We start from the raw sequence: 27,585 nt of genomic DNA on the forward strand, positions 1-27,585 counted from the left end.
TGTTACTTGCTCTTTTTGGTGATTTTGGGTTGTTTCCCCCTCCCCCCCTCCATGCAGAATTAGATCTTTGTGACATCTTTGGAGAAAAACTGAAAGACTCAAATATGATCAGGAATGGGTGAGTGAATTGGACACAGCGCATCAGCTCACCCAAGCATCACAGTCCCAGCACTAAAGCAACATAATTTTTGCCCCAAACTAAGCATCGCGATAAGTATAGTAAAAATCCCTCCTGCAGCATGGAAGATTCAAAGCATAAGAAACAAGCAGAACTTGGCTAGTTAACTGTTTTACCTTTATGTTTTTCCCTAACAAAGTACCAGAGGCAGCCCTTATTATGCAATGTATAGTAGTGTTTTAAACAATAGGTGTAAGGACTAACCCAGTGCACAATCAATGTCATTTCCATACAATTCATGGTACTATGGTTCTTCTAAAAACCATCCTATAGTTATGAAACACTAACACTTGCAGACAACTTTCATAATATTATTCCTATTTCCACAGTATCTGGTAATTTTGACCCCTTTTAAGTCTCAGTTCCTGTTGTTTTGGAAGTATGTATGAATTCCAGCTTTTGCTAAAAAAAAAAAAAAAACCAAAAAAAAAAAAACCAAAAAAAACTTATAGCACTTAGATTGCAAAGAAGTATGAAAGCTCAGTAAGTTCCAGAAATGTTTAAAGTGCAGAATCCAGAGAATTCTCAATGTATCATTTTCATCAGATTTTCACTTTTAAACTATTTTTCTCATTTTAATCATGAAGGTTAGTTATACTTCAATAATGACAGTGGCAGCACTACTAAAAGGTCAACATCCAATACAAAGGATACTTGACTCTGCAGAGTAAAATTTAACGATCCTCAATATCCAAATGATAAAACTCATGATTTTTTTCTTATCCCTGTCTCCTACTGCATTTAAGTATACAGCAAACGTATTGATGTCTAGCTAGAGCACACCTACAAACATTTAGCTACGAGTTCTTTATTACTGCAACTGTTTCCAATTTTGGAATGTTTGTCACTGGAGCGCTCATTTGAAGCAGCTGAAGGAGGATGCGCTTTGCTTAGTTTAACAAACTAAGCAAGTATACTTAAATTAAACTTTGTATCATTTAACAAATACGGGCCTGACATTCATTTCTAAACTGAGCCACATACAAGGCATTTTTAATTTTTTATTTTTAAGCTACTCAGCTGGAGTACATCATCACAGCTACTAGCTTTGTAAAGGGTGCAACCCAGTACATAATGCTATCACTTCCGTCTCAAGGTACCATTAGACTGCCCAAATATCCATGAATATAAGAGTAGAGATTTGAAAAATTCTGACCTTTGTTATCACTACAATTGAAAATTTTATCAAAGTTTGTTACAACCCCTCCCCCAGAATACTTCTTCAGCACTGTATAAAGCAGAGTTTTTCAGAGTTATAGTAGTAAGTCAAAAAGAAATATACAGAATGGGCTGCCACTGATTTCTAGAAAACACATCAATGTTATTACCATATGCAGAAAACCCTTGAGCTAAACAAGGAGAGTGCACTTTGGGGACTCACTGAAGCTGAGATCCTGCACAGCAAAGCTCAGTGGCTTCAGCAGAAAATCTGTTTGGGCATTTGGACTACACTGCAGCAGAATTCAAAGTGTCTGCCTGCAGCATGGCAACTTTTCTCATCTTACCTGAAACTGCATCAAATCCAGGTTCTGCTATAAATATATCACGTGCTGGGAAGTCAAACGCATCATTGTCAAATTTTAGATGACAGCTGATAATGGATTGTGGTTGTAATTCGGCAATGGCTTCAATCTGAGCAGGCAAGCACTCCCCTGAGGGAAAGAAAAAAAAAAGTAATTATGGGGGTTCCCCATAAAAGCAAAACCATAGCTTGAAATAGCAAGTTATTCTCCTACCTTCCAAAATAGAACTGCTGTCTATTATTTCCAGCTAGTTCCACAAGGTTATGATAACCTTAAAATATCTCATATCTAATCTCAAAGAGAGAGTAAATGAAAATTTACAATAAAACTGTTTTTTTTACAACAAATTTTTTACAATAAATTTACAATAAAGTACTATTCAGTGAGCGTTAAGTGTTGAGGTAATGACAGAAGGAAACCATAATCAAGCAAAATTCAGCTTATTAATTAAGGACATGAGATGTTGTCTTATTTCTGTATTACAGGCTTTTAATTGATGAAAGTTTCTGTAAAAAAAATTTTTTTTAAAACTTTAAAGTGGTTGTCAACCTTACTGAGTGTGCTTAACTTACTGGGAAGGCAATCAGAATTAAATATAGAAGCAAGCATTCAGCCAGTTGCCTCTTAACTATTTTTTTTTTTTAAACATCGTCAAAACCAACCCTTCCATTATCTACTTATTGTATTAGTTGGGAGATTGTAATAGGCTCAGAACATGGCCCTAAGCTTCCCAGAGCTCCTGGGAGTCTGGAGAGGCGCTAGAGGTTCATGGAGACCTTCCTACACCAGCTTCGCAGACCCTTCAAAGAAACACTTATCATGAATATACAAACATACTATGCATTGTGCAATAAACATTTAGCATATCTTTTTTTTCCAATCATACCTTTCAAGTTTTTATTTCTTTCCCCAATCAAAACTATTACTTTTGAGGCTGCCACTCCTTGTAAGCTGGTTTTCACTCCACTTACATGCATCGCTGTAGTCCTCTGAGGTATGTTAATCAATATCTGAATAAAGGATGAAGGACATCGTTAACAAAAACTGTATTAATAAACAAAACAAAATATCAACAAAAGAAACTGAGGCAAAAAGAGACTGGATTGGCTGCAAAGCACACATCCTTTTACATAAAACAGATAAGGCACCAAGAGTTTGTGCTGGTCTTTATAAAAAAAAACAGAGTTTCTCTAATTTTATTAATTGCCTTCCAAGCCAATTTAAGCTAGTAAAACATTCTTCTCTTTCCATCCACCCCACACAATCAGCATAAAGCCTTAAGTTTGAATTTAATTTTAAAAAGTCTGGTGCTTATGTCAGGATGATACCGTGAATTGCATCAAAAGTACAACTATTAATCAAGTAGTTCTGATCAAATGTAATCAGTAATATAGTACAATACTTAAAACTTCTCATTGACATTTCTGCCTGAACTGACTTAAAAAATTGCTTAGCATCTGGAAACACCTTAGCCAAGCAATCAAATGTACAGGATAGGAACAGTCTGAGCTAAAACCACAAACCAGTAATCTCAGATTATGCTAACTAACATAGATGATTAAAAAAAGACTAACATGATATTTTTTGACACATCATATGTTCCTGTCTAGTGGTTAGAAAGCATACTTAAGCATTTCTAACGCTTTCTCCTTTAAACAGGATTTAAATTTCTATATTTATTTTTCATGCAACTATATAAACTATGTATACTTAGTATATTTATTTTTAAATATAACTAAAAACCCATAGGACATATTTTTGTGGAAGCAAACAAACTCCAGTAGTTCTGGTAGGGTGTAGCAATAACTTACCTCTCTGTATGTTTTAAGTAACCCAGGAATCTCATAATAGACAGTGACAACACCAGAATCCCTTGCAACAGCTACACCAGCCTTGGAGTCTATTTGAAGAATACTGTTTGATGAAGAGCTCCATATGCCTGGCAGGCCTGTAAAGACACACCATTTGTACACTGTGCAACAAATTTATGTCACTGAGGCATTTCATTCTTAACGTGGTGTCATTATGTGTACACCCATTGCATGGGCAGCATGATTGTCACACACTCACGCAGACTGACTTGGAGTTACCCTGACAAAAATCTGTTAATACTAAGAATTAAAAACAGAGTGAAGTTACACCATGACAACTTCTTTGCACGATTCCCATTAAAAAAACCCAGGCTTTCAAGCCAAGAGAATGGAAAACTGAAGTCTGATGCTCACGAATTCCATACAAGCAACATATTGCATGGTACAATTAAAATTAGAAGAGCTGATCAAAGCTATTTTTATCATTAACAAGAACAGTGACATTTGATTCTGAGAAAACATCATAAATTATGCATCTAGTTTTCCTGAGAAAGAGTCAGACTGATGTCAATTACATAGCTGCACAAACAGAATGAATGAAATGCCACTTACCTTCTTGGTTTATCAGCGAAGTACTCAAGCAGAGGACATCACCTACGACCACATCCGTGAGTTCAGGAAAAATGGCGTGTTGCACAGGAAGGGGGATGTAGTCTGCAATTCCACTGTGTTCTGCATCCCAAACTTTAAGCAAGGTCAAGCCTACATTTACAGTCCGGATTACAAACGTGTTGTTTGTGGCTCCTTTCCCAATCTGTACAAAGTCATCTCTACACACAAAAAAAAAAGTTGGTTTTTTTTTTTTTTTAAGGCAAGTTTGCTAATATCTTCATTTCTACAAGAGATAGCATGTACAAACTCTGTTTTTAGATGTTGTACGTCTTCTTTGCTGTGATGGTTATTTTCTCAGGAACAATGACAAAATAAGGAAAACACAAAAATGATTTAGGTGTTACTGAGATAAATTTCAGTTCTTATATGGTTATGCTGAAGAAATACTGAGGTTACAATGATGTATGAAAACTCTTCCCTAATTTTAAGAAACATAGAATTTTAAAAATAAGGTTATTTGTTTCTTTTCTTTTTTCCTCAGGGAGCTAGGAAGGAAATAAATTAAATCAGCGTTATGCAGCTTTCCAACCATGTCTTTGCAAAGTTAAATCAGATTTGATTACAAGTTCTGATATTTCCTAATATTCAGCACTCCCAAATGCACTAACACAGAGCACGTAAGCATACACAGCGCAAAGACTGCCACCCTGGCAGCACCACAAAGACAGCAGTCAAAGTCTTGAGAGCAGTAAAGCTGGGTCACTGGAGTGCTGCCCCTGAGGTTAATGAGCAATGCTTCTGTGTTTAAGGCTAATTATCAGTGCTGTGGCAATGCAGCTCTGCCATGTCTAGCTTGGAAGCTACAGTACTGTTATCTCAGGGACCTCTGTAAGCTCCAGTAATTTCTGCAGATCATTTAGGTAGAAGGACAGAAAATCTTGCATTCACCTTCTTTCCCTTCCGAAACCTCAACCCCATGTTTTTAAATCATGATCTGAGTTGTAACCATGATGTGCTCTGCACAAAACACACTATGTTATAGTAATGGAATTAATCACTGCTTACTAATGAACAAAGAGGGTTGTTTTGTGATATTTATTAGTTTTTGAGGCAAAAAGCAGAAGTTTGTGTGAGGCTTGGCTCTGCCAGACAAAGGCTGTACAAGCTTATCTGAAGAGACAGCCCCTGAACCAGAAAATCTTATATAAGATGTGAGTCAGTGTAAAAAGGCTCTAGAAGAAAAGGAGAGGCAAGATGAAGCAAATGTTAATAAGATCAATTGTTTATATAGGCTGCTGATGCATGCAATCTGGTGATTCAGAGTCACTTAGAGCAGAAATGTACCCCAGCAGGCCCCACTAGGGATCACGTTTATCTGAGCAACTTTCCATTTGCTAGAGACTATCGATTACCAACTGGAACTCTTTTTTCTTCCACACTGCCTCTGAAGACCTCAGAGATGAAATTCTTTCTTTTCTAATCCCAGTCCAGGCTATATCTTCAGCTGATATCTTTGGAACAATCTTTGTTCCTTGCTGTGATCAGGCTACATGCATTTGGCATTATGTGTTCTCTGTAATTAAATCCTGTGACAGACACCTACCTGTTTGTTGCGAAGTTGAGTACAGAGTTATGTGAATGGAAAGTATCTCCAGAGTTATCATGAAAATGGACTGTAAATGTCAGTGTCACTCCCAGGGGTAAAGCCAGTAATGCCTCCTTGTTTTGTGTACGCAGAATAGGACTCATGGAGATTCTTAGGTATGAGATGGGGTAGACCTGTAAAATATCAGGAGTGAAAAATTTTAATAGCCTTTTTTTGGTTCCTCTATAAAAACAGTTACCCTAAAAGCATTCTTACTATGCAAACATATAAAGCCTCCTTCAAAAATCACTTCCTGTATGTTTAACCATATGACAGTACTGAGACACAGGGCTTTTATTACCAGTACCTGTATTTCACAGAAGAGCTGTGCTTGAAATGGGCCTCTGGAGGCCGCCTAGGCTAAGCCACCCTACTCAGGCAGAGTTACCTACAACCAGATGCCCAGGATCACGCACAGTCAGATTTTGAAAACCTCCAAGACAGACTCAACAATATCTCTGGGCAACCTGCGTCATTGTTTGACAGCCCTCACGGTGTTTCCCTGCATTCACACAGAGTTTCTTGTGCTTCAATTTGTGTGCATTCCATCTTGTCTTGACACTGTCCACCCCCAAGAGGAACGTGCCTTCTTTACACCCTCCCACCAGACATTTCTTGTTATTTTTCTGTAATAGCACTGGGAACTGAAGACAGGAATATTGATGCAGACCTCTGAAAATACACTGTTATCATATAAGGAAAAACTGTTCAGTCTCCCTGGGTATGCAAGAGGAAACGCTTTCCCAAGACTTCTCTCCAAGGAGTTCTCCAAGTAACTCGTTCCTCTGTTACCAGAACAGGAGTAACTTGCAGTGTTTGCGAGAGTAAGAGGATAAAACGGTTGCTGCTTGCCCAATTCCCTTGTGCCGGGTGAGACAACCGAGATGATGTGGGCAGATTCTAACAGCCATGGCTCTGTGTGGGAGGTTTGCTCAGAGAAGAACACAGGAGCCATAACCGCAAAGCTGCTCCCTGGTAATCCCAGTGGAATAACATCACAGAGACTACAAACTGCTGCCCTTAGCCAGGCCTGCTGTGGTCTAACAGTGGGGCTTCCAGAGGTGGCAAGAAGCTACACCCATAATCTTCCCTCTTGGGGTTCTGTGCAGGTGTGCTTTCTGACCCGTGGCTGGGCTCACTCGCCTTGGCACTGCTGGCTGTATGATGCTGTAGCCAGGCCTTCCTCTGAGGCTCAGGCTGATAGAAGTGCAAGAGATAAGAGCAGTCAGGGCTAGCATCTGATCAATCCTAGCTGGTCAGCAGGCTGCATTTTGCTGCCTCTCCTCAACCAAGACAGAAGTTAGGGACTTCTGCTCTAAAGAATTTAGAGAAGTCTGACAGACTATCCACACGTGTGCACATCCTTACATTTTTGTACTATCGCTCCTTTGAAGGAAGTATATCTCAAGATAAAGACCTTACTACCTTTTATTTAAATGCATTGCTAGCCTTGATTAACTTAGCTAAGTTAACTAACAAAAATACACAATGAAAGAGAGAAAATTACCTATTCCTTGTTACAGCTTTTGGAAAATAAGTAATGGAAGGAAAAAGAAAGAAAAAACCCTGAAATATATATATATATAAAACTATTTTAAACAAAGCCCTCAAGCTTATCTTGTAGGAAATTCCTTTATTCTGACCTAAGAGGTTCAAGCTAAAATGTACAAGTCCGCAATCTGAAAATGTACATGTCAAAACTTAAAAGGGAAAGGACAAATTTGGCCTCAAGCAAATGGCATCTGTGGTGCATCTAAAAAAAAAGTGGCTAAAATATCAGTATATGCAACTGTCTACTCTACAAGCTAATATAATAAGTTAAAATATCAGTGCGTAGTCATCTGCCCAACTAGAGCTGAAGCAACGAGCTACCAAAAATGCTACTGCCCTGACAGATTTTCTGGCTGGCTTTACTTTAAGATTTCAGAAACTGGCCCACAAGGGACAACTGCTAAATTTAATATTGATGAAAACAGCTATTTACTGTTAAAACATCTAAGGTTTTGAAGTACTTGCTGTTTAGATATATATATACACACATTTTTTTTCAACTAAGCACCATCAGTAAGGCTGTGCACAGCTTGCTTCCATGCTAAGGTTTTGCACACCATCTCCTCTTACTTCCACTGTCCTCCTTATAAAAGTCTGTTTTTGAGCGACGCTGAAGGTCTAAGCATTAAGTGATGCTGCTACAGCAGCTTGGGTCTTAATTGCAGATAGTTGTAAACAGACAAAACAAGAACTTATGATAAGGAAGGACAGCATGAAGGAGAAAACTCAGCCTTACAATGACACAAGATTCACACTTATCTGCTGTTCTGTCACAAATTTTTCTACATGACCTTCAGCAAAACCACTCAAACACAAGTCCTTCATATATAAATGGAAGACAACAGTAATTTCTGAACTTATGAGGTTTTTGGGGGGGGGTTAAAAATGCTTCTTCCATAAAACTAGTATGGTCCTAATAATTACAGGAAAACAAATCTGTTGTACAAGGTGCTGAACAGAGATGGTTTTTACTAGAAAGATTTCAAAGACTTAAAACTGTACTGCGCTGACTCCGCAATTCTGCAATGCCATAACTTTATACTGAAAGCATGCACAAAGGGAGAATTTAACTTCAGTACCTCTGTATGCTGACTAAATGTCATTTGAGCCATCTCCCAAGTCATTAGATGTCTTTCACTGGCTAGATCCAGCAGTGAAGGGAGGAAACAAGGTCACCTATTACAGAGCTGTATGAATTTATTTGCCACCACCTAGCAGCAGGAGTAGCATTAGTGAAACCCAGCCATCATTTCTTTTTTCATTCTCCTCCCAGGATGACAAATCTACGTGTTATTCTACAGACAAATCTGAATATTATGGTAGAAGAAGATTAATAATAAAAAACACAATCAAGCCATTTCCCTGTGATTATGATAACTAACTTACATATAATTCAAAGTCAGCACTTTAATTAACTGTGTTCCTCTTTTAGCTGGGACATACTGGAAACATGCTGACAGAGTAAAAAGGAATATGAGGAAGTGGAGCAGTGGGTATCTCAAGGCTCACATTGCCAGATGAATAAAGTTCTTGGGACAAGGACATTCAAACAGAAATAAAGGATGTATTGCAGAGCTTGGAAGGGACCTCCAGAGATCACAGAGTTCAACCCCCCCCTGCTACAGCAGGCGCCCTACAATAAGTTGCACAGGTACGTGTCCAGATGAGTCTTGAATATCTCCATAGAAGGAGACTCCACAACCTCTCTGAGCAGCCTGTTCCAGTGCTCCGTCACCCTTATCACAAGAAGTTCTTCAGCATTTTAGTATGGAACTTCCTATGTTCAAGCTTTAGGCCATTGCTCCTTGTCCTATCACTATGCAACACTGAGAAGAGCCTAGCCTCATTCGTCTCCCACCTCACTTCAGATATTTATAAACATTTATTGGATCCCCCCTCAGTCTTCATTTCCTCAGGCTGAACAGATCCAGGTTACTTAGTCTTTCAATATCTTCCCTTAGGGTCCTAAGTGCCCAGTCAGTAAGATGCAGTATACTTAGCCTAATAGCATTCAGTTTAAGAGATGAAATTTTGGGCAAGAAAGATGTTTAATTTGCCTGAAACAAAACTGTTGAGTTTTGCTACATATCTGCATTTCCCTAAGGCACTCGGCTTGCCAAACACATGGAACATCAGCTAACTTGTGGCACTGATAAGTTGTGCCTCTCATGCAGAGGCTCTCATTGTATAAAATCTGAATTGCTGGAAAGCAGCGGAGAAAACTAAATTTTGGAGCTGTACAGTTACATCTGATATCCAGAAAATCTAGGTATCACATGCCTCATAAGACATGCTGTATTTATAATCATCACCCAGATATCACCTTTTCCATGTAATGCCAAATGCATGCTTATGACAGTAGCATTTTTCCTTTTAAAAAAAATCTTCTATAGTTACCAACCTTCTAAGAGATTTTTTTTTTTCCAAAGACAAGCCTTTAAAGGCATAGGTACACAAAGGCCTTTTTGTAACACATACCATATTTAAGAATTTGCTGGGATTCAATCTTTACTTATCTAGCTTGTAAACTCTTCAAAGCCCACAACTGACTATTAATTCCTCTACTTTATATTTTTCAGAATTGAAATCTAAAGTATACAGATTACTGACTCTGTTGCAGTAATAAAAATTGTAACGGAAAACTACATCAGTTTGACTCTAGCCAAGAGAAAGAGAAAAATGTTACCTTAACAGCAGCTACAATGGTCTGATTAATCCCAAATGATTCTTGTGAAACTACTTCAATTGTTGATGAACCTATCAAAGACCCAGAGTTAAGGAAACCTCTCTCATCAATTTTCACAACAGGCACTTTATCTGGGCCATCCAGGACACGGTAATTCAGTGAAGCCACTCGATCCCTTAAGGAAAATAAAAGAAAACAACACAAATTAATCAAACATACAAAGATGGAAGAGACAAGAGAAAACAAGAGCAAAACCAGAGAACTTCCATAAATAGGTAAAACAAAAAATTACACCAATATGTTATGCAAATCTAAGACAGTCTTAACTGGTATCTGTTTTCCCATATCTTTGCAATAAGAGCTGAGAACAACGTGCTCCAATCAAAGAAAGAAAAGTTCCTCTGATTCAAGCTCACTTGGTAAAACTCTCATCTGCGTTTAGGAGTGTATTGAAATCTAGCTGCTGTCCGCTGCGTGTTGTCATTCCCTAATGCAAACTTGATTCCAAATAATATTGGCTAAGACTGCTACATGCAGCTTCTGCAGTCATCTTCTGCAAACAATATTTAAGGCTGGGTCAATGCTGGTATTAGAGATAAAGTCAGGGACATGATTAAGTAGATCTCATCAGCTTCCAGGAAATGGTTTTGCAGACAAGGTTAATTTCTGGAATAGCTTTCAGCATGGTATTTGCATATTAATAAAGTGAGCATATACAAAAACTCAGTGGTTGGCATTCTGAGACATTAGCTGCTTTTGAGTATAACATCACAAGTTCTGAAATACCGTAATAACTATTTTCATTTTACTCCCAAGCTCTTCCATGCAGATAGAAATACTCTATCCTAGGAAGCCCTGCATTCAAACTGTATTTTCATTGCCCTTTACTTGGCAAATGTGCAATTCTTTTTGATGGTAGAGTTTAGACATAGGGACTCTAACAGCAGATAACAAAGATAATAGGACAAAATTTTAAGAGCTGCTGTCTAGCAACTTAATCATGAATTAATCAGAAAATCGCTTTGAAAAGTAACCAAATATTAAGCCTGAAACGAGCCTGAAAATGAACTATAAAAATGGCATCGCATTTGAAAAAGACGTTTTCATCTCAAAAATCCAGTCACAGCCTCTGTGCAAGAAATACATAAAGCTATTTTCCATAAAGCCTTGATTGCCCATAAAAACTCTAGTGGAAGCACGCTACTGCTTCCTGGCTCAGCATCTTTTAAAAGAAGCATCTAGAAGTCCCAAATATTGGAAAAGTCATCAAACTACAATCTAACAAGTGCAAGATTTGACGGAGACCAAGAGTACAGAAATATACTATTCATCATCAGATAAGCTGTGTATTATACTAGTATACTGTAGTACTTTTTTAACAGGCTGAAAGAACAGAAGTTATTTTGAACAGAATTGCTAGTTTTGATAAACTGATGACACAAATCAGAGTATGAAAAATGGTCTTTAACCTGTTTGTCTGAAGTTTAATAAAGGAATTTGGTGACATTAAGATCTGTTCTGTTTCCACTTCTGGAGTGACTAGATGAAGTTTTTCAAATACCTGGAAAATAAAAAGCACCTTAGCCTACTGCTGTACACAGCAAGTCATTAGTTCCATTTATTTCATCTTCAGAACAACGGAAATACACCAAAACAAACAAACAAAAAACCCCACCAACCTCTATAACCTTACATATAACATGAATATTTGAGAATGGGATACACAGCATCTTCTACACATTATTCTGAAGAGCATTCATTTCTATGGTTCTACTGACACTATCAAGCAGTATGAACAATGAAGCATATTTGTCAAGTGAAGCAGAGTTGGAGACCCCACATTCACCCAGATTACTTGAGACTATCTCTAATCTGATCCCGTGGATACAAGGTCCACAGAAGTACAAGGCTTCCTCAAACACATCCCTCAGCTTTTGTAAAGGATTCCACTTCACATACTCTGAAACTGCTCTTCAAAGCATGGTAAGTGGGAACAACCAGGAGATTCATTTCAGGAAATGATTCCTGATTCAAATTAACGTTCTTGCACAGACATACAAGTAAGCACTATATGCAGATGGTACTAGCATGCAGAGAGGTACTACAGAACCAAGGTTTTCATACAGCTCTAATAACACTCCTTAACTGCAAAACACAAATCATCTCAATTTCAGGTGTTCTACACCAGAAACTAACTTGTGAATTTCATGATTCAGGCAATATGTCATTATGTGGCAATTCAGTGCAAGAACCTGCCAGCAGCTGCCTCCAAATAGAGGCAAAGTATAAAACAACAGGAAGAGCTCAAAGATGAAACAAAGTCAAAATTTTGTATTTCAAATTTCCGGCTTCAAGTACAGACTTTAATTCAGCTCTGAAATATACATTAAAGAATTACATAACATCATCATACCTGAATTTGGATTTCATCAGACAGTTCTCTTGCCATGTTGTAAAACTGGTTGGCTGTGGGGTCGAGAACCTTCACAACAACTTTCAGGCCTGTTCTTCCCTTTACTCTGCCATAAACATCCATTGCAAAGTTATATTTTGCAGGAAGCTGAAAAGAAGCCTTGGACAGGAGAAAGTGATTAAAATTTTACTCATGGAAAGAGTTGATATTGATATAGAGGAAGGATCACACCCAGTACCAACAATGGCCCTTTGATTTTCAGCAGTGATATCTTCTCAATTCTCATTGTGTAGCAGTTTCCTTTTCCCAAGATACACATACATACAATTGTGTACAGACATACACACCATTACCTCACTGTGTCTTGTCTTTATGTCCAGAGTATCTCTCTTTGTGACAGACCAGTGGAATGTCAATCCTGGTACTGCATTGCCAAACGAAAAAGGTGTCTGACTGCTGGTGATGCCCATCACATAAACTGGCATCTAGAAACAGAGAAACCACTTTCTTAGGTAATTCCAAGATGATCACTAAATCTGCACAGAGCAAACCATTAAACTTGCAATTAATTGATCAAGATATGGTACTTCTTATTAAAGAAAAATTTTTGGCTACTATATACATTGCAAGGGTGTACCATGCAGAAAATCTGAATGACCACCATCTTGTAAGAGGAAAGTTTTGATTCTTTCTCATTTGCTACCTGCTCTGCAAAAAAAAAAAAAAAGTACTAATTTTCCATCAGAAAAGATTTGTTCAGTTATTTGTTCCATTTGTAGCACCAAATCACTTCATCTTAGTTAAGTCATATGCTCATGTTTTCTACATCTTTGACCAGATGCTCTCTTTGATTAACAAGTTGCTCTGGACAACATCCTTCTTTTTTCATCTCTCCAAATTAAGCAACATATTAACTCAAAACTGAGATTTTAACAACTTTTGGGTTTTAATCCCCAACTCAATTAAGTTGCCTGAGACTAATGACTTAACATCACTGGCAATTTTTGGGTATGTAGTTAATAGGAGAAATACAGGCTGTGAATACAACCTGTTTAAAAATAATCTGAATGATATCTGTACTGGATATAGCAGATACATCATAGATTATTAACACATAAGGGAGGGAAGCCTCCACTGCACATAGAATCAAGACGAAAGAACCATTCTTTAGAATGATGAAATAATACTCCTTCAGCCAGGTCTGAATTTCTAAAAATTACCTGGTACACAAGGCAAACTTGTCCTGATTTGCTTTCTTTACTATATTCAGCTCTGGAGCTCTGCCACTGAAATCACATTGATTCCTGTATCAGCAGTGGTACCACTTGAAGCAGGAGGCCACTCAGAGCTTTGGTGATATTATCAGATGATCTAATCATGAAGGGTCACAAATTGCAGGTCACATTTTTAAAGTAACACAAGCTAATCATAAATCAACTGACCTGTGTGCCGGTTTTCATACGTGTAATTGGTGCTCGAATTCTAACAGCTGTCAGCTGCACTACTTCAACTTCCACTTTGTCCTAAAAAGGAAGAAGGGAAGGCATTGTAAGCATTTATTAAACATGAACTCGATTTCAAGATCTAATTACTACTTTGTTATTATCTAATCACTCTCATCATGTGATTTGCATGCGATTTATTGCAAAAAAATACAGAAGAACACAAGTCAGTAAGATTGTAAAAGACTACGAAAGAATTACCTTCCTTGGTAAATTGAAAGGTTCTTAAAAATACCACCTAAATTAACCAAAACAGAGTCACCACTCTGCTCAGAGCTCCTGACATGATGAATGATGGAGCTGAGAGGTGACAGACAGCACGTGACTAGATTATAGTTGCTAATGGGAGAAGGATGAATAATCCCAGAAGGTAAACAAAGCAAAACAAATAAACAAGACGACATCAACAGAATGAGAAGGAAATGAGAACAGAAAATAGCAATGAGGATAATCAAGAATAAAAGTATGATCTTTATGGCACTCTGATGTCTTCTCTTCACATATCCTATACTCCTGACAGCATTTTATTCCTACAGTAAGCTGCCAGATCTGGCCCTCACTGAGCAACAGATTCAACTTTTAAGTTCATTCCACTTCCGGACAAACATCAGGACAGACTGCTGGTCCTGAACGACAGAGGGCATGTGTGCATGTACCTATACGAACATGCATTTTATTAGTTAGTAAGGTTACTTTATCTCCTCTTGGCAACATCTTAACATCTTTCAAGTAGCAGAGCTCTGTAGCAGCAGCACCCCTCCACACTTTACTTCAAATAAAGAGCCACGAGCTCTGTGCCAGCTGTCGTTCTGAACGCCATGCTAGTCCAAGGGACCTGCGCTCCCTAGAGGCCTGCTTGGCAGCTCCTGCCCACTCAGCTAGTAGCAAATTGCATGGACATAGACATAGGTAGAAGTCAGCGATTCAATGCTTGAAGTCTGTAGATGGATTTAAACCACAACACAAGATGAGAACATTTTCCACAGCCTGTCTACAGCTTAAGAGACAACAGATTCCTTAGGAAACAGTTACCTTCTGACATCTACTGACGAGATGCAGCTAAAATATATGGCAATGCAGAGAAGGACAGCCTTCTGCTGTTTGAGAAAGGTTTTTTGAAATGAGCTTTTCAAGTCCACGGATATCAAACAGACCATTGGTAAAGACTCCCTGAGATATTGGTAGAACTTAGATTTTAAAGTACAGGAAGATTTAGCCCTTAGCTATCTGTTCAAGGTATCTCTTGTGTCAGCAAATACATAAGATCACATGCCAGGTAGTAAGAAACACTAGTTTCCTTAGAGAACTGAAAATTCAGCCAAGTACAGAAGATGACAGTACTAATGCAAAAAGACTGTTTGCCCCTTTTCATCCAAATTCATGGGTTAGAGACTTTTTCAGCCTGAAACAGTCCCTTAAAAAAAAAAAAAAATCACCTGGGACACCACAACAAGCTTCCCTGTCTCTGCATCAACAGCTTGCACCACGCCCGTTACTGTCCCATTCCCTATTGCCACTCCTCTGATGAGTCCAGTGCTGTTCACTGATGCGATCTTCTCATCAGTGATGGAGAAAATGATGTTGGATTGAGGTTGAGGGCCTCCTTCTGAAGTGATCTATAAATAAAAGCACACAAACCAACTAAATTTATTCATCAAATATTCGTTCTGGTTAACATCACAATGTAACATCTTTCCTGCTCAGCACCGCTATGTCTCAGTAAAATGCTGAACATTACCACAGAACCTCTCAGCTCATTTTCTCTTGCACACTGGTTCATCCATGGTGTTGGACTGGGAAGTATGTGAAGCGAAGTGAGAAAAATGGGCTGGGTGCTCTGTATAGTGTGACAGTCCAGATAAGTTAAGAAAAAAATATACTTCACTTTCTCTTCATTCCACATGATAGAACTCTGCTCTGTGTTTCAGTTTGTATAACTAGACCACTGTGCTTAATTTCATGCAGGGGACAGATTCACTAATGCTCTCCTGGTATTCAACACTGAAAGAGCTTACACTCTCTTGACACAAACAAATACAAAAGTTTTGATCCAGTAATACAGTCAAATGTATGGCAGCTCAAAAATAAAACTTCTTGGGAAGGACACTCAGTGTAAATACAGCTAAATTGCAAAGCTAAATACCTGAAAAAATAAGTTGTATGCTTTTATTTTAAAATAGAAATTACAAGTAAAAGAAAATACATCAGAAGATGCCTTACCTGAATCATGGCTCCTATAATTAGTGTCACTTTCCTTGGTAGTAGCCTAAATGGAGGAAAGACCTCAAAAAGGAAAAAAAAAAAAAAAAAGAAAAAGAAATACTGAATACATGTGTTCATGCTCTTTTGATCAAATTATTTCACAAAACATTATATATTCTCAAGTGTAAAACTGTGTCTCTATTTGCTTAATTACAGTAAATTGAGCATGCAGAAACTCAACTCATCACTTGTAGTAGAAAAGCATCAAAATCAGAAACAGACTAGAAAGTAATTTCTGGGCAGAATAGATTATTCTGGCAAAGTAATCATTATACAATATATCAATGACAATATGACAATATTCCTGTGCTAACATAGGTGGTTTTTTGTTGTTGTTTTTGTTTTGTTTTTTTTTTTAAACAGACATATGTAATCTGAAATTATTTACTTCAATCTGTTGTGGAGCAGAATTGATTCTTTGTCCTCTTTTGTCAGCAACAGTTGCAGTAAGACTAGTCTGACCTATGGCTATCCCGTGCACTAGGAAAGCAGCAGTGTGGTCATCAAGGGCTTCATCAAGTGGGCTGTAGCAAAGAAAGATTAAAATAGAGAAGTTCACTGAATAAATTATATGAATAACAAACACAAGGGAGTTATTTACTGCATACTAGCTTTATCATAAGAATTATTATTTGACTATATGTTAGACAAAATTATGTACCATCTACAACTGTCATGGTTACAGGAAACAGCTATAGCCCGTATTTCTTCTTGAAATGAAATACTTCAAATGATAACGAAACAAAAGCATTAGTTGGCATAGGCCAAAATTCTGTCAGGGAACCCACTGACAACTTGACAGGAACGGGCAATAGTGGCACAGGCTTCAAATCCATACTTTGACACTCCTTAATGGAGTGAGATGGGTACACCGAGGCAGTACTGCATAATGTATACATAAAAGCTCACACACTTCCCTATACAAAGTGGAATGCTTGTTTTACTGATTATCTGAACGCTAAAATTCAGCTGTCCAAGAACTTTTTTCTGTGATTTTAATCATTGTGCTTTGAGCCTAAAAAGTAAAAAGCTTCTAGGCAATATGAGGATTTAATCTACGTGTTCATAACAAGCAGACAGAACGAGCTATACAACAAAACGCCTCCACAAGCACAGTATTTCATCTGACGTGGTTTGCAAAGTCACTGCTTCCAAGATGCTTGAGGCTCCATGAAATGTTACAGCATATGAACACAGCTTCATTCATCAGCCAACCAGACTTAGAGGGCTATCTAAGGCATTTTTAAAGACATCTAGCAGATAATTAAAACCTTGAAGGTCTACTGTAGAAACACAACCTTTGAAATGATCTCATCATGAAAACATCAGCAACTGCACACTACTGTACCTCCAAGACAGTACCTTTACTAATTTTTTGCTTATTCTGCCTGTAAACGTTTGCAGATTAACAGGAAAAAAAAATCCATGAACTTACACAAGTGAAACAATCTGGGATGCTGCTCTTAGTTTTAGATCCATAACAGCGAAGTATTTAGCCAGAAAAGGCCTCTTAGAGTCATCCAGAACTCTGATGAAAGCCTTAACTGTTTTTCCAATCTCCACCTGAAATACAGTCAAATCCAGTCATTTTTCATTTTAACTACTTTAAAAATAATTCTTATTTATAGGTATACATGTTCTTTACTTTCATATTACACTTTTAATAGAGCAGAGAGAATTTTAAGAGAGAAGACCCAAAGGTCAGATACATGCTGATTTTAAAGAATAATTCCTGTCAGCTATACTTATTGTCAAATTAAATAAATGAATTCAGGTCTTTCAGTTGGCAAGGATGTAATTAAAACATCCAGAAATATCAGCACTTATTCTGCGTAAGACACACTGAAGCTGGCAAGTAAAGTGAGGTGGACATTTTTTGGTGTTCATTTTCAAAGCATGACATACAGAAAATGATCTTGGGGCAAAATATACTCCTAAAAGTATAGCTCTCATGCATTTCAAACAACAGGAAATGTAAATTAGCATGTTCATATAAATTATGAATTAACATTGATGTGTAAGGGCAAAAGCTGAGATTGTAGCTGTGCTGAATATGAAATAGGAGACACATGATACTCTGAAAGACTTATAAAACGATAAATTTGGAGGGAGAAGCAGGTGCAGGGAGGTAAAACTATTTCTTCTCTAAGGTCACACAGCTGTAGTAGAGGACCCTAACTACTACACAGCATCACCTTGTACACTTCTTAGCTTTATGCTCATGATCTGCATGAAGAATCACGGCAATCTGGATCAGCTGTTAACACTGTTTCAAAGATACTAACCTTGTCAACCACTCGGACATACAGTTCCTGTATATCAGAGACATAAATTTCAGCTTTGGCTGGCACAGGGAAAGCCAAACACAAGTCGTGAATCATTACAGTCACTGATCCTGGAAGCAGAGGATGCACCTACAACCAAACGAAAATTCTGTTATAGCAGTTCTTATTTTTATTTGCCTGTCACTTATAGAACAAAATTTCTTTCCCATATAGGGCAGAAGCAGTTTCATGCAGAAGACACCAAGCCTTCAACAGAGATAATTCCTCCACTGAAGAACTAAAACATATTTAACTGGTATCATACTACTGAGCTAGTATAAACACCCTCTGGGCAGCAATTGAATTAAAGAATTTTCATCTAGAAACATGTCTGGCATCCTGTTAACCTCCTTCCGCCATCAGAAGGACAACATACACAACAAATCAATTAATGCAACTCTTATCCTAAAGGACTGAGAAACAAAATGATTTGAAAAAGACTTAGGGTTAGAGACTATGCCTGGGAAGCAACTAATTTATCTTGTGAAGTACAAATTTATTTGTTACTGATAAGTTTAAGAAGAATTCTCTTTCAAATAATCTGCATCCTTTTCATTTCTTATGTAATGAATTCTACAATCCAAATAGACAGTTTTATTGTTTTTCACTTTAGAATGCATCTCATATCCTGGGCTGAGATCATGTCAACCATAACTGCATTTTAATTGCATCTTCTAGTAGAGAAGTTTGTAGAAACCTTCATAGGGAGATCAGAAAGTAACTCTAATTGATATTACAAAATCAGAATGACATACCATGATAGCAAATCACCCTGAACTGGACAGAATGCTGGAATAATTTGACGGGTTCAGAAGTGCCGCCCTACAGCACATATTCCAGTATCACTGTAGATATGAGTTACCTTTTCAGATCCCAGTTCTAAATAATTTTGTCCTATCATTAGCCATTCTGAGTTTATGCAATCAGGAATGTTTCATTGGATATCAGGAAAAACTTCTTTACAGAAAGGGTTGTTAAGCACTGGAACAGGCTCCCCAGGGAGGTGGTTGAGTCACCATCCCCGAATGTGTTTAAAAACCATTTGGATGTGGAGCTCGGGGACATGATTTAGCAGCGGGCTGTTAGAGCAGTATGGTTAGGTTGCGGTTGGACTTGATGATCTTGAAGGTCTGTTCCAACCCGAGCAATTCTACGATTCTATGACTGCAGTATTGCAATGGGTAAAGAACAATTTGATACTGGCCTTCATCTTGTAAATACAAAGTACCTCTATGTAGCACTACTGTACTGAAACAATCCTCCAGCTGCTACTGCTAGTGCAAAGATTCCTGCCTGAATCACGGCTGTGGCAGATCCGTACCCTGGATTCATTCACTGCCTATCTTGCCTCACGGACTAGAAAATGACCAGGAATGAGGAAAGTGCAGAATGAGAATTGGGATAACAGAGGAGCATGATGACACAGAATATACAAAGTCCTACTTCTAAATACAGCATGGTAAGCTTCCATCATACACTTCAGCAACTACTTCTTTCAATGAAACCAGGATATTGCATTCTGTAAATCAAATCGTGCTTGCGATGTATAACATGAGTCTACAGTTTGTGTTACCCTCGCCCATTAATCTTTTCTTAGATCCCTATTTGAGTATTGTTTAGAAAACTATTTGATACAGGAAAAACTCTCAATTTCATGTCTGATAATTGTCAAACATACAGATGTCATCCCCATACATATATACGGAAGTTGCTCCAAAAGCAATGCCTCTTATTCATTTCCATGGAAACTGCAACACATACAAAGAACACAATAACACAATTTCATAGAGCGAATTCTCAGCTACAAAAACATTATTTTTCAAATAGTAACAACCATTAGCTCTGCATTTTTGACAGGGATGAACAAGAGCCTGCATGCCACGCTCTTAAACACTTGCACCAGGGGAGGGAACCCAGTCACTACCGATAAAACTCATTGCCCACCCCTCCTTGTGCTCACATCCACTCTTTGGTCCCCAACAACATGCAGCAAGCAATTCAATGAATGTCAGTAGTAGGTGTCATTTTTTTTTTTGCATGAAGGAATTCAATTCCATCCGTTTGCTTCATACACACTTCCATGTCAGACACCATTCTGTCAGGCTGCCCCTCTGCTGCCATCTGTTGCACAGCAATAAAATGTAATGCAGTACTGGTGAGGAAGGTTCAGCCTCTACTGCCAAACCAACAACATCTGCCTCCGACGTCGTGGAGGAATAAAATAGGAGGCATTGCTTTTGGAGCAGCCCTCATAGCTACTGGGAGAACCCCCATCCCCCAGCATCTACGAATCTGTCTGTTAATTAAAATAATCATTAAAGTTTACACAAGCTTGATTTATAGATTCTAATCTCACTTCCACAAAGATGTATCTATATTTCTTTCACAGTTTTCACTATTATTTTGAAATACTTGAGGTTAAACTCATACTAAGGCGAATTTTTTGTGAGTATGTGTCAGTTTGGATTCTCCCAGATATCTCACTACTCCTTACTAAGGCAGTAAACCAGAAAAGGCAGTTAATTATTTCTTGGAAACTGCCAGACACACGCACTATCTGTATTACAAATCAAATTCATTTCATCAGAGCAGCAAGATGTGACAAGAGACGCATATTACACTTCATACAAATACATAGTTCAACTAGGGCTCCTGATAAGGAACTCAAATAATATATATATATATACACACACACACACACACACACATTACTATAAAGCCACAATAGTACTGATGCGTAACCATTATTTTATATGCCTATAGAAAACAAGTAGAGCTGAACTGGACAGATAGCTTTGAAAATTGTGCAGGCAGCCAGTGGGCTGAAATACAGCAAGTCTATCAGGCAGCTATCTTTATTGTTGGGATAAAAGCTAACTGTGTGATCACCCATTTTTGTTAATTCCATACCCAGGCCTTCTTTCTGCTCTAGAGTATACAACTGCACCACTGTAGTATTCTGCAGTAGTTAATTATATTTTCTCCTTAAGAAAAATTGGATTTGTTAAAAATTGAATTCCAGTATGTGTATTTGCCTCAAGTGCTAGCAAGAGATTTCTGACATCTCTACTAAAAGAATATAGTGTAAAAATAAAAGAATGAAACCAATATATTAGTGCAAGTGCCAGACAGACTTCGTGAGCTTTGTAGAAGATCTGTAATCCTGTTCAGTTCCCTTAACCTCCTTATTGTGGGCTACAGGTTGTCCCTTCCAATATCAAAAAGGACATGGAATAGAAACAAACATTCAGACTGCCAGAAAGACATGTTACTTCACTCACCAAAGCAATACCTTGAGTTTCCTCATGAGCCACTCTGACAACGTTTGCAACACTGGTATTAATGAAAAAATATCCAGAACCTTCTTTGATGAACAGTTCTGCCTGCAAAACAATAACAAAAATAGAGAAGCACCCAAAATAAGATTGTGCATCTTCCTAGCACTTTGCTAAAACTTACACGTCATAATTCTTGATGCTTTCCTCCCTCAATTAAATAAGCAGTAGAGTAATTCCTTACTTGAATGTCAGGATGATTGTAAATGGTGACATCAGTAGGGCTGACTTTTACATCTTCCACTAATATCAGTTCAATAGTGGCAGACACTGGTAGAAGAGATTCATACTGAAAGAAACAATTCCATTTACCAGGCGTTATAGCAAACACTAGAAGTTAAAAAACAGTGCAAGTCTCTTGTACATGCAAGAAAGGACGCTTAGAGCTGACGAACAAAGAGTCAGATCTCGAAAAGTTTCTGTTAAGAGAATGTCCAAAAGATCAAGTAATTAATCTGTAGTTTATTATCAGTAAATAGTAATTAGCTGCTAACATTCTTCTCAGCTGCAAGCTTTCTTCTACATCTAAAGTCATATACAAGACACGCTGTCAAATTCTGCATCTTTGTCCATGCCAACAAACGAAGGCCTATGCATTCTAGACCTGGCAGAATCAATTAACCATGTCTGATATACACTGATAGGATATTAACTCAGGGATGTGGTTTTAAGTTCATACAGAACAATCAAGTACAGAGAAATAATAATTTCTTCTGTTTCAATACTTTTAGGATTCTTTCTAGCAAGCAACCAAAATAAATTCTCTCTTATATATAAACATAAATGCTGGACCAGATGCAAATCCAATTATTTATTTGTAACAACATTAGCATAGAAAGGGAAAATGCTTTTTAGAGGAAGTTAGTATTATGTACCCATTTCAGCTTATTAGTAGAATTATTTCCTTGATGTAGAAAGGATGCTCTCTATCCCTAATGAGATAATGACTGTTCCACTTAAACAGGGAACAGTGATTAAGACATCTTAATATACCACATATTAGATTTTTGAGTTTTTGTAAGAAAAACCTGTAAGCATGGATAGTTTTGAAAGCAGAATGTAGCAGACTGCTTCTAATACATTTGAAAAAAAGCCAGTCATCTAATTTACACAAATAACACATAAGCCCACAGTAACTGCAGCAGAAATTATGTTGACAGCTCCTTTCAACCAACAAAAAGATTTCTCCCAAACATAAAGACTAGAATGTCAAGAGAACTCCAGGACCATTTTGCACACATACATTCCACACTGAAATACAACAAACGTCTTCAAATTTGAGAGAAAGTTTACAGAATTCATGTTTCTAGTTATCTCTAGACATAAGAAAGAATATTGAATATTGCTTTAAGAAAGCAGAGTACAGAAAATTACAAAATGATTGAAGAACACAAGGTACCCTTACTGTAACTCAATTTTCTTAAGAGAAAAGATATCAAATCCAGTATCTTAGGTGGTAAAGTACTATCCCTATAATCTAGTCACTATCAGTAAGTTACAGTATAAGCAGCAGAGCTTCACCAACTCACTAAAGAAGACTGAATCAAAACAGAACTAAATGAAACAATAGTCTGTAAACTTGCCCAAACATCACAAAGAAGAAAAAGAAAAAAAGAATTGGAGATTTTATATTGGTAGCAGAACACAATGGAGAGGAAAAATAACCAAAACAAAACAAAAAAAATCAAGAAAAATCATTAATATTATAAAATCCAGTGTTATGAATCAGTCTTCAGAGCCATTTATGGAGCTGTCCTATTTTTAGATGACTATGCACCAAGGAAAGAAAAAGAAGCGCAAAGAAGCACAATACATTAAGCATCACAGGGAAACAGTAGCAAAAAAAAAATTTTCTGAGTACCGGTGTTTTCACTTTAGCTGCCTTGAGATGAGACTGCTGGTATCCTGTTGCAGTTGCAGAGATAGCAGTAGTTCCAGACTTGTGATGAACTAGAACAGTTTGTAAGCCTGGAACGACACGAAAAGTGAAATACATCTTATTATGAGGGAAGAAATATACAGTGTACACTGTTAATCTCTTCCACCGTCATTCTAAAAGACAAGGATTTTCTTCCCTAAACACACCTGGATTTGTTTGCTGGCTTTTGTTAATTAATGCACACTTAAAAATGCATGTTTAGAACAAGTTGAAATATGATTTCGGATTACATGAATTTCTTTAATCAAGATAACATTACCAGATAGATTTAATCCTGGCCTGCTTCAAATAATGAAATGCTCATTTAAACTAATTTGTACCATGCATTTTCTTCTGACCACTTCCATCATCCTTCAGAGTTAGTTCCATTGGCATATCAGGCTCAACATTCGCTAAAGACAATTTTGTTGATTCCCAGGTAACACTAAGAGAACTGAAGTTATCAAATTTACTGCCGTGTTGGTCATAAGCAGCCAAATCCAACACTGGATTGCGATAGTTTGAAACAGGAACCTGAAAAAGAATACATATTCTGATCTGAAAAGATGCAAGAGGATTTTTAATCACTAGAAGAAAAAAAAAACAACTATATTTCGAGTTCCATTACATTTATCACATCGCTCAGTACATGAGTCATGTTCACTAAACTGAGCCATCAATGCTAACTCATTAAGTTGTACTTCAACTGCAAAGGTGGGTTTTTTTGGTGTTTTTTTCTTTTTAATCAGTGAATTGAATTCTTCCAAAATAAAACCAAACTACACCCCTCAAGTACATTGCCTTTGGAATTCAAAAGAATAAAAAATGTTGCCATTTGTCAGAAGACAGATATCGAGCTAAATTCTAGTGTTTATCTTGTGAAATGTGTTAGCAATAGCAGTGCACTGAAGTAGTCCAACTCCTGACACATCAAGAGCTAGAAAAACAAGTAAACATTTCTGCTACATAGAATAAATAACAAAATGATTCATCAGCTCTATATTCACTGCAGCTTTATCAAACTAGGATGACGTGCATGTATGCTTAGCAATATGAATAAGATGAAACACATTTTACGTGGCAGAGAAGATATGACAGCATTCATTTGGTAATGGGAGAAAAAAAATCATGCTTGATAATGTATACATGTTGTCCATGTACTGCGACCTAGATTTTCAAGCTGAACAGTACTCCTGATGCCATTAAACCATACACACTGCACATGCCATATAGATATTTTCATGTCAGTGTTTGCCCCTCTAGTAATAGGACACACAAAAACATATACTTGTAAACATGCATTGTAAAACCTGCCTCCACATACTACTGGAATATCCAGATTAGAATGAAATGATACAAGGAAAAAGACTTATAAATATCTGCTGGAAACATGTATACACCCACTCCTTTTTTTGTTGCTGTTACAAAAGTTCAACCTGATTTCCTTCTCTCATTCCCTTCGGCTTAGACTACATTTTCAGACAGCTCAGAAAGGCTTCTTGCAGTGATTCTTTTGTGAGAAGCCATTATCCATAGGCTTTTGCATACCCTTCTGTTTTCTGACAAGGCCCCTTTATAAACATATTCAAATAACCACTGCAGGAAACTCACATTCAATTGTTCTCTGCAAAAGTAGACAATGATACAAGTGTAGTTGCTTTTACCCTTACAAATTCAAGTCAACTGCTTTTTTCTAATGCGGAAGTCCAAATACTGATTTAAGTTACAAGAACACATTCTTTTTCTGTTACTTTTCTCAGACTTACCACCTGCTTGTTTTGTTGCAGCAAAGGACAGGAGAGATCAAGCTGAGGACTTCCATAAATAGGAGTCAAAGTGAGTCGTGAAGGGACAGCACAGATAAATTTCACAACAGCAGGCTCAACTGCTGGAAAAGGGTTGGTCATAGTGGGATTGTTTCCAACTGTTAAAGCAATAACCTACAAAATTATGAAGACAGGCAAGTGAAGAGACAGAAGACGACTACTTGGTTGGGTTCAGGCATATTCTGTTTCGTACATATTGGTTATACTCTGGTGTCGGAACAAGCAAAATGTGATCCTTGTGGATTTACAGTACCAATGAAGTCACAATAAGATTTAAAAGCATACACATATTTCAGGAAGAGTTCTATATCATTATCAAAATATCATTCCTGGAAACTTTTCCCAGGTATTAATGCTTGCTACTATTTAATTTGATGCAAAAAAATCCTAATTTTAAAATCCAACAGGCAGGGATTTTTTCCTTGTTGACGTGTGAATAGAACAGCAAAAAGACAATATTTATAGCCAGTTAAATATTTCTAAAACATTTTTTATTTTGCATTCCCTCTTCAGCTTTCAGCAGCACAAGCTGGAAACAAAGAGAAGGCTTCCCCAGCACGCTGAGGCAGCTTAGGCCATCTGCCTTATCCACCTCTGCGCTAACGCCAGCCAGAGCCACACAGATGTGATCTCTTCTGGACAACACTGAGGACAGACAGCCACTGCATCCACAATCATAGGCAACAAAATGATGTTTGGTCCTTTCTGAACTTGCACGTACAGAAATAGCTACACTTTATACAGTATGCATTGAAGAAAACATTTAATCAATTTGGCAGCCACACTGAAATGCTTAGCTCTTGCAAAATTACAGGAGAAAACAATGAAATCAAAACTAAATGCTTTACAAACTGGCCAGTGTAAGCAACGCAGAACAAATTACTTCTGCAGGATGGAGAAAAGTCCAGGTGCAACGTGACTGCAGCCATTCACATGACTGTTATTTGTCTGAATAAACAGAATTACACTGGCAGGTAACTCGGTTCAGGTGAGCAGGTCAGACTGAACAGTGAGCCTACTGTCTTCTGCTATGCTCCTATTTATGCAAACTGAAACATGCTGTGGTTATTAGGAGCTGTCTGTTCTAAAGCATTCTAAAACATAAGGTTACTACAACTTGGCTTTATACTGCAATAAACTCATCATAAACCACCTTGTAACATAACATTATGAAACACTCTAAAACCTGTATCAGCATCACAATGAACAAAATACATACACAATGTGCTTATGTGAGTCTTTTTACTGTCTTTTTATAAAAACGAGAACGACTCAGTATTTCAAAGATACATCATATCATAAATCTGTTCAAAGCCTGTTCTCAGCTGCTTTAGCTCCATGTCTGATGGAGGATGATACAAACACCTTCCAGTACTTACTTGCTCTCCCAGGCTTTTGCAGGATACTCTAACCCAATGCTGGATGTTATTTCGAGATGTAGGAGGTCCAAATAAAGAAAGACCAATACTTTCTGCATCTTCAGCCGTGATGTTCCTAAAGAACTTTGAAGGCTCTTGTACCCAAGGTCTAGGTCCTCCCTCAAATAAGATATCTTTAGAGGAACCCAAAGTCACTAAAGCAACAGATGGAGGATCAATAGTCTGGAATGAATGACAGTTCAGGATTAATGATTTTATTGTTGAATATTTCAGTTGCTCTTTACAAAAGAAATTTAATTCCTAGTTGAACTGCTACATTTATTTGTCATTTTGATTAAGCTATGATTTTTCTATGCAATGGTTTGTACACCTGATTATTTAAGAAGCAAATTGTACCAAAACAATTAGTTATCACCTACTTGAAGTCTATGCAGTCAGATTCTATTCAATGAAGTTGAAGGACGCAGAGAGAAGTTATCTACATTCTAATCTCATCTCTTTCATGAAGAGCTACCACAAGAGTAAGACCCTGAACATACTTGTCTGAGCACAGACATAATACATTAGATTTTTTTTTTTTTTTTTTTAAATAGACAGTACTTTAACAAATGAAATAGTGT

General features: G+C 37.4%; 1 protein-coding gene across 1 annotated transcript in view; it reads right to left on the bottom strand.

The window, feature by feature from the left end:
- The window catches only part of NUP210 (nucleoporin 210), a 61,546-nt gene that overhangs the window by 4,952 nt on the left and 29,009 nt on the right, over positions 1-27,585 (bottom strand). The window contains exons 15-35 of the mRNA XM_021409291.1: positions 26,966-27,187; positions 25,527-25,700; positions 24,102-24,294; positions 23,704-23,810; positions 22,027-22,131; positions 21,789-21,890; positions 18,469-18,597; positions 17,619-17,746; positions 16,572-16,707; positions 16,142-16,204; positions 15,358-15,537; positions 13,862-13,942; positions 12,773-12,904; positions 12,420-12,578; positions 11,476-11,567; positions 10,007-10,181; positions 5,728-5,903; positions 4,125-4,342; positions 3,513-3,649; positions 2,588-2,711; positions 1,684-1,830 (exon numbers count right to left, since the gene is read on the bottom strand). Of these exons, the coding sequence (XP_021264966.1) occupies positions 1,684-1,830; positions 2,588-2,711; positions 3,513-3,649; positions 4,125-4,342; positions 5,728-5,903; positions 10,007-10,181; positions 11,476-11,567; positions 12,420-12,578; positions 12,773-12,904; positions 13,862-13,942; positions 15,358-15,537; positions 16,142-16,204; positions 16,572-16,707; positions 17,619-17,746; positions 18,469-18,597; positions 21,789-21,890; positions 22,027-22,131; positions 23,704-23,810; positions 24,102-24,294; positions 25,527-25,700; positions 26,966-27,187 (2,980 nt within the window). The remainder of the gene's footprint in view (positions 1-1,683; positions 1,831-2,587; positions 2,712-3,512; positions 3,650-4,124; positions 4,343-5,727; positions 5,904-10,006; positions 10,182-11,475; positions 11,568-12,419; positions 12,579-12,772; positions 12,905-13,861; positions 13,943-15,357; positions 15,538-16,141; positions 16,205-16,571; positions 16,708-17,618; positions 17,747-18,468; positions 18,598-21,788; positions 21,891-22,026; positions 22,132-23,703; positions 23,811-24,101; positions 24,295-25,526; positions 25,701-26,965; positions 27,188-27,585) is intronic.

Source organism: Numida meleagris, chromosome 11 (genome assembly GCF_002078875.1).
Source record: "Numida meleagris isolate 19003 breed g44 Domestic line chromosome 11, NumMel1.0, whole genome shotgun sequence".
NCBI lineage: Eukaryota > Metazoa > Chordata > Aves > Galliformes > Numididae > Numida > Numida meleagris.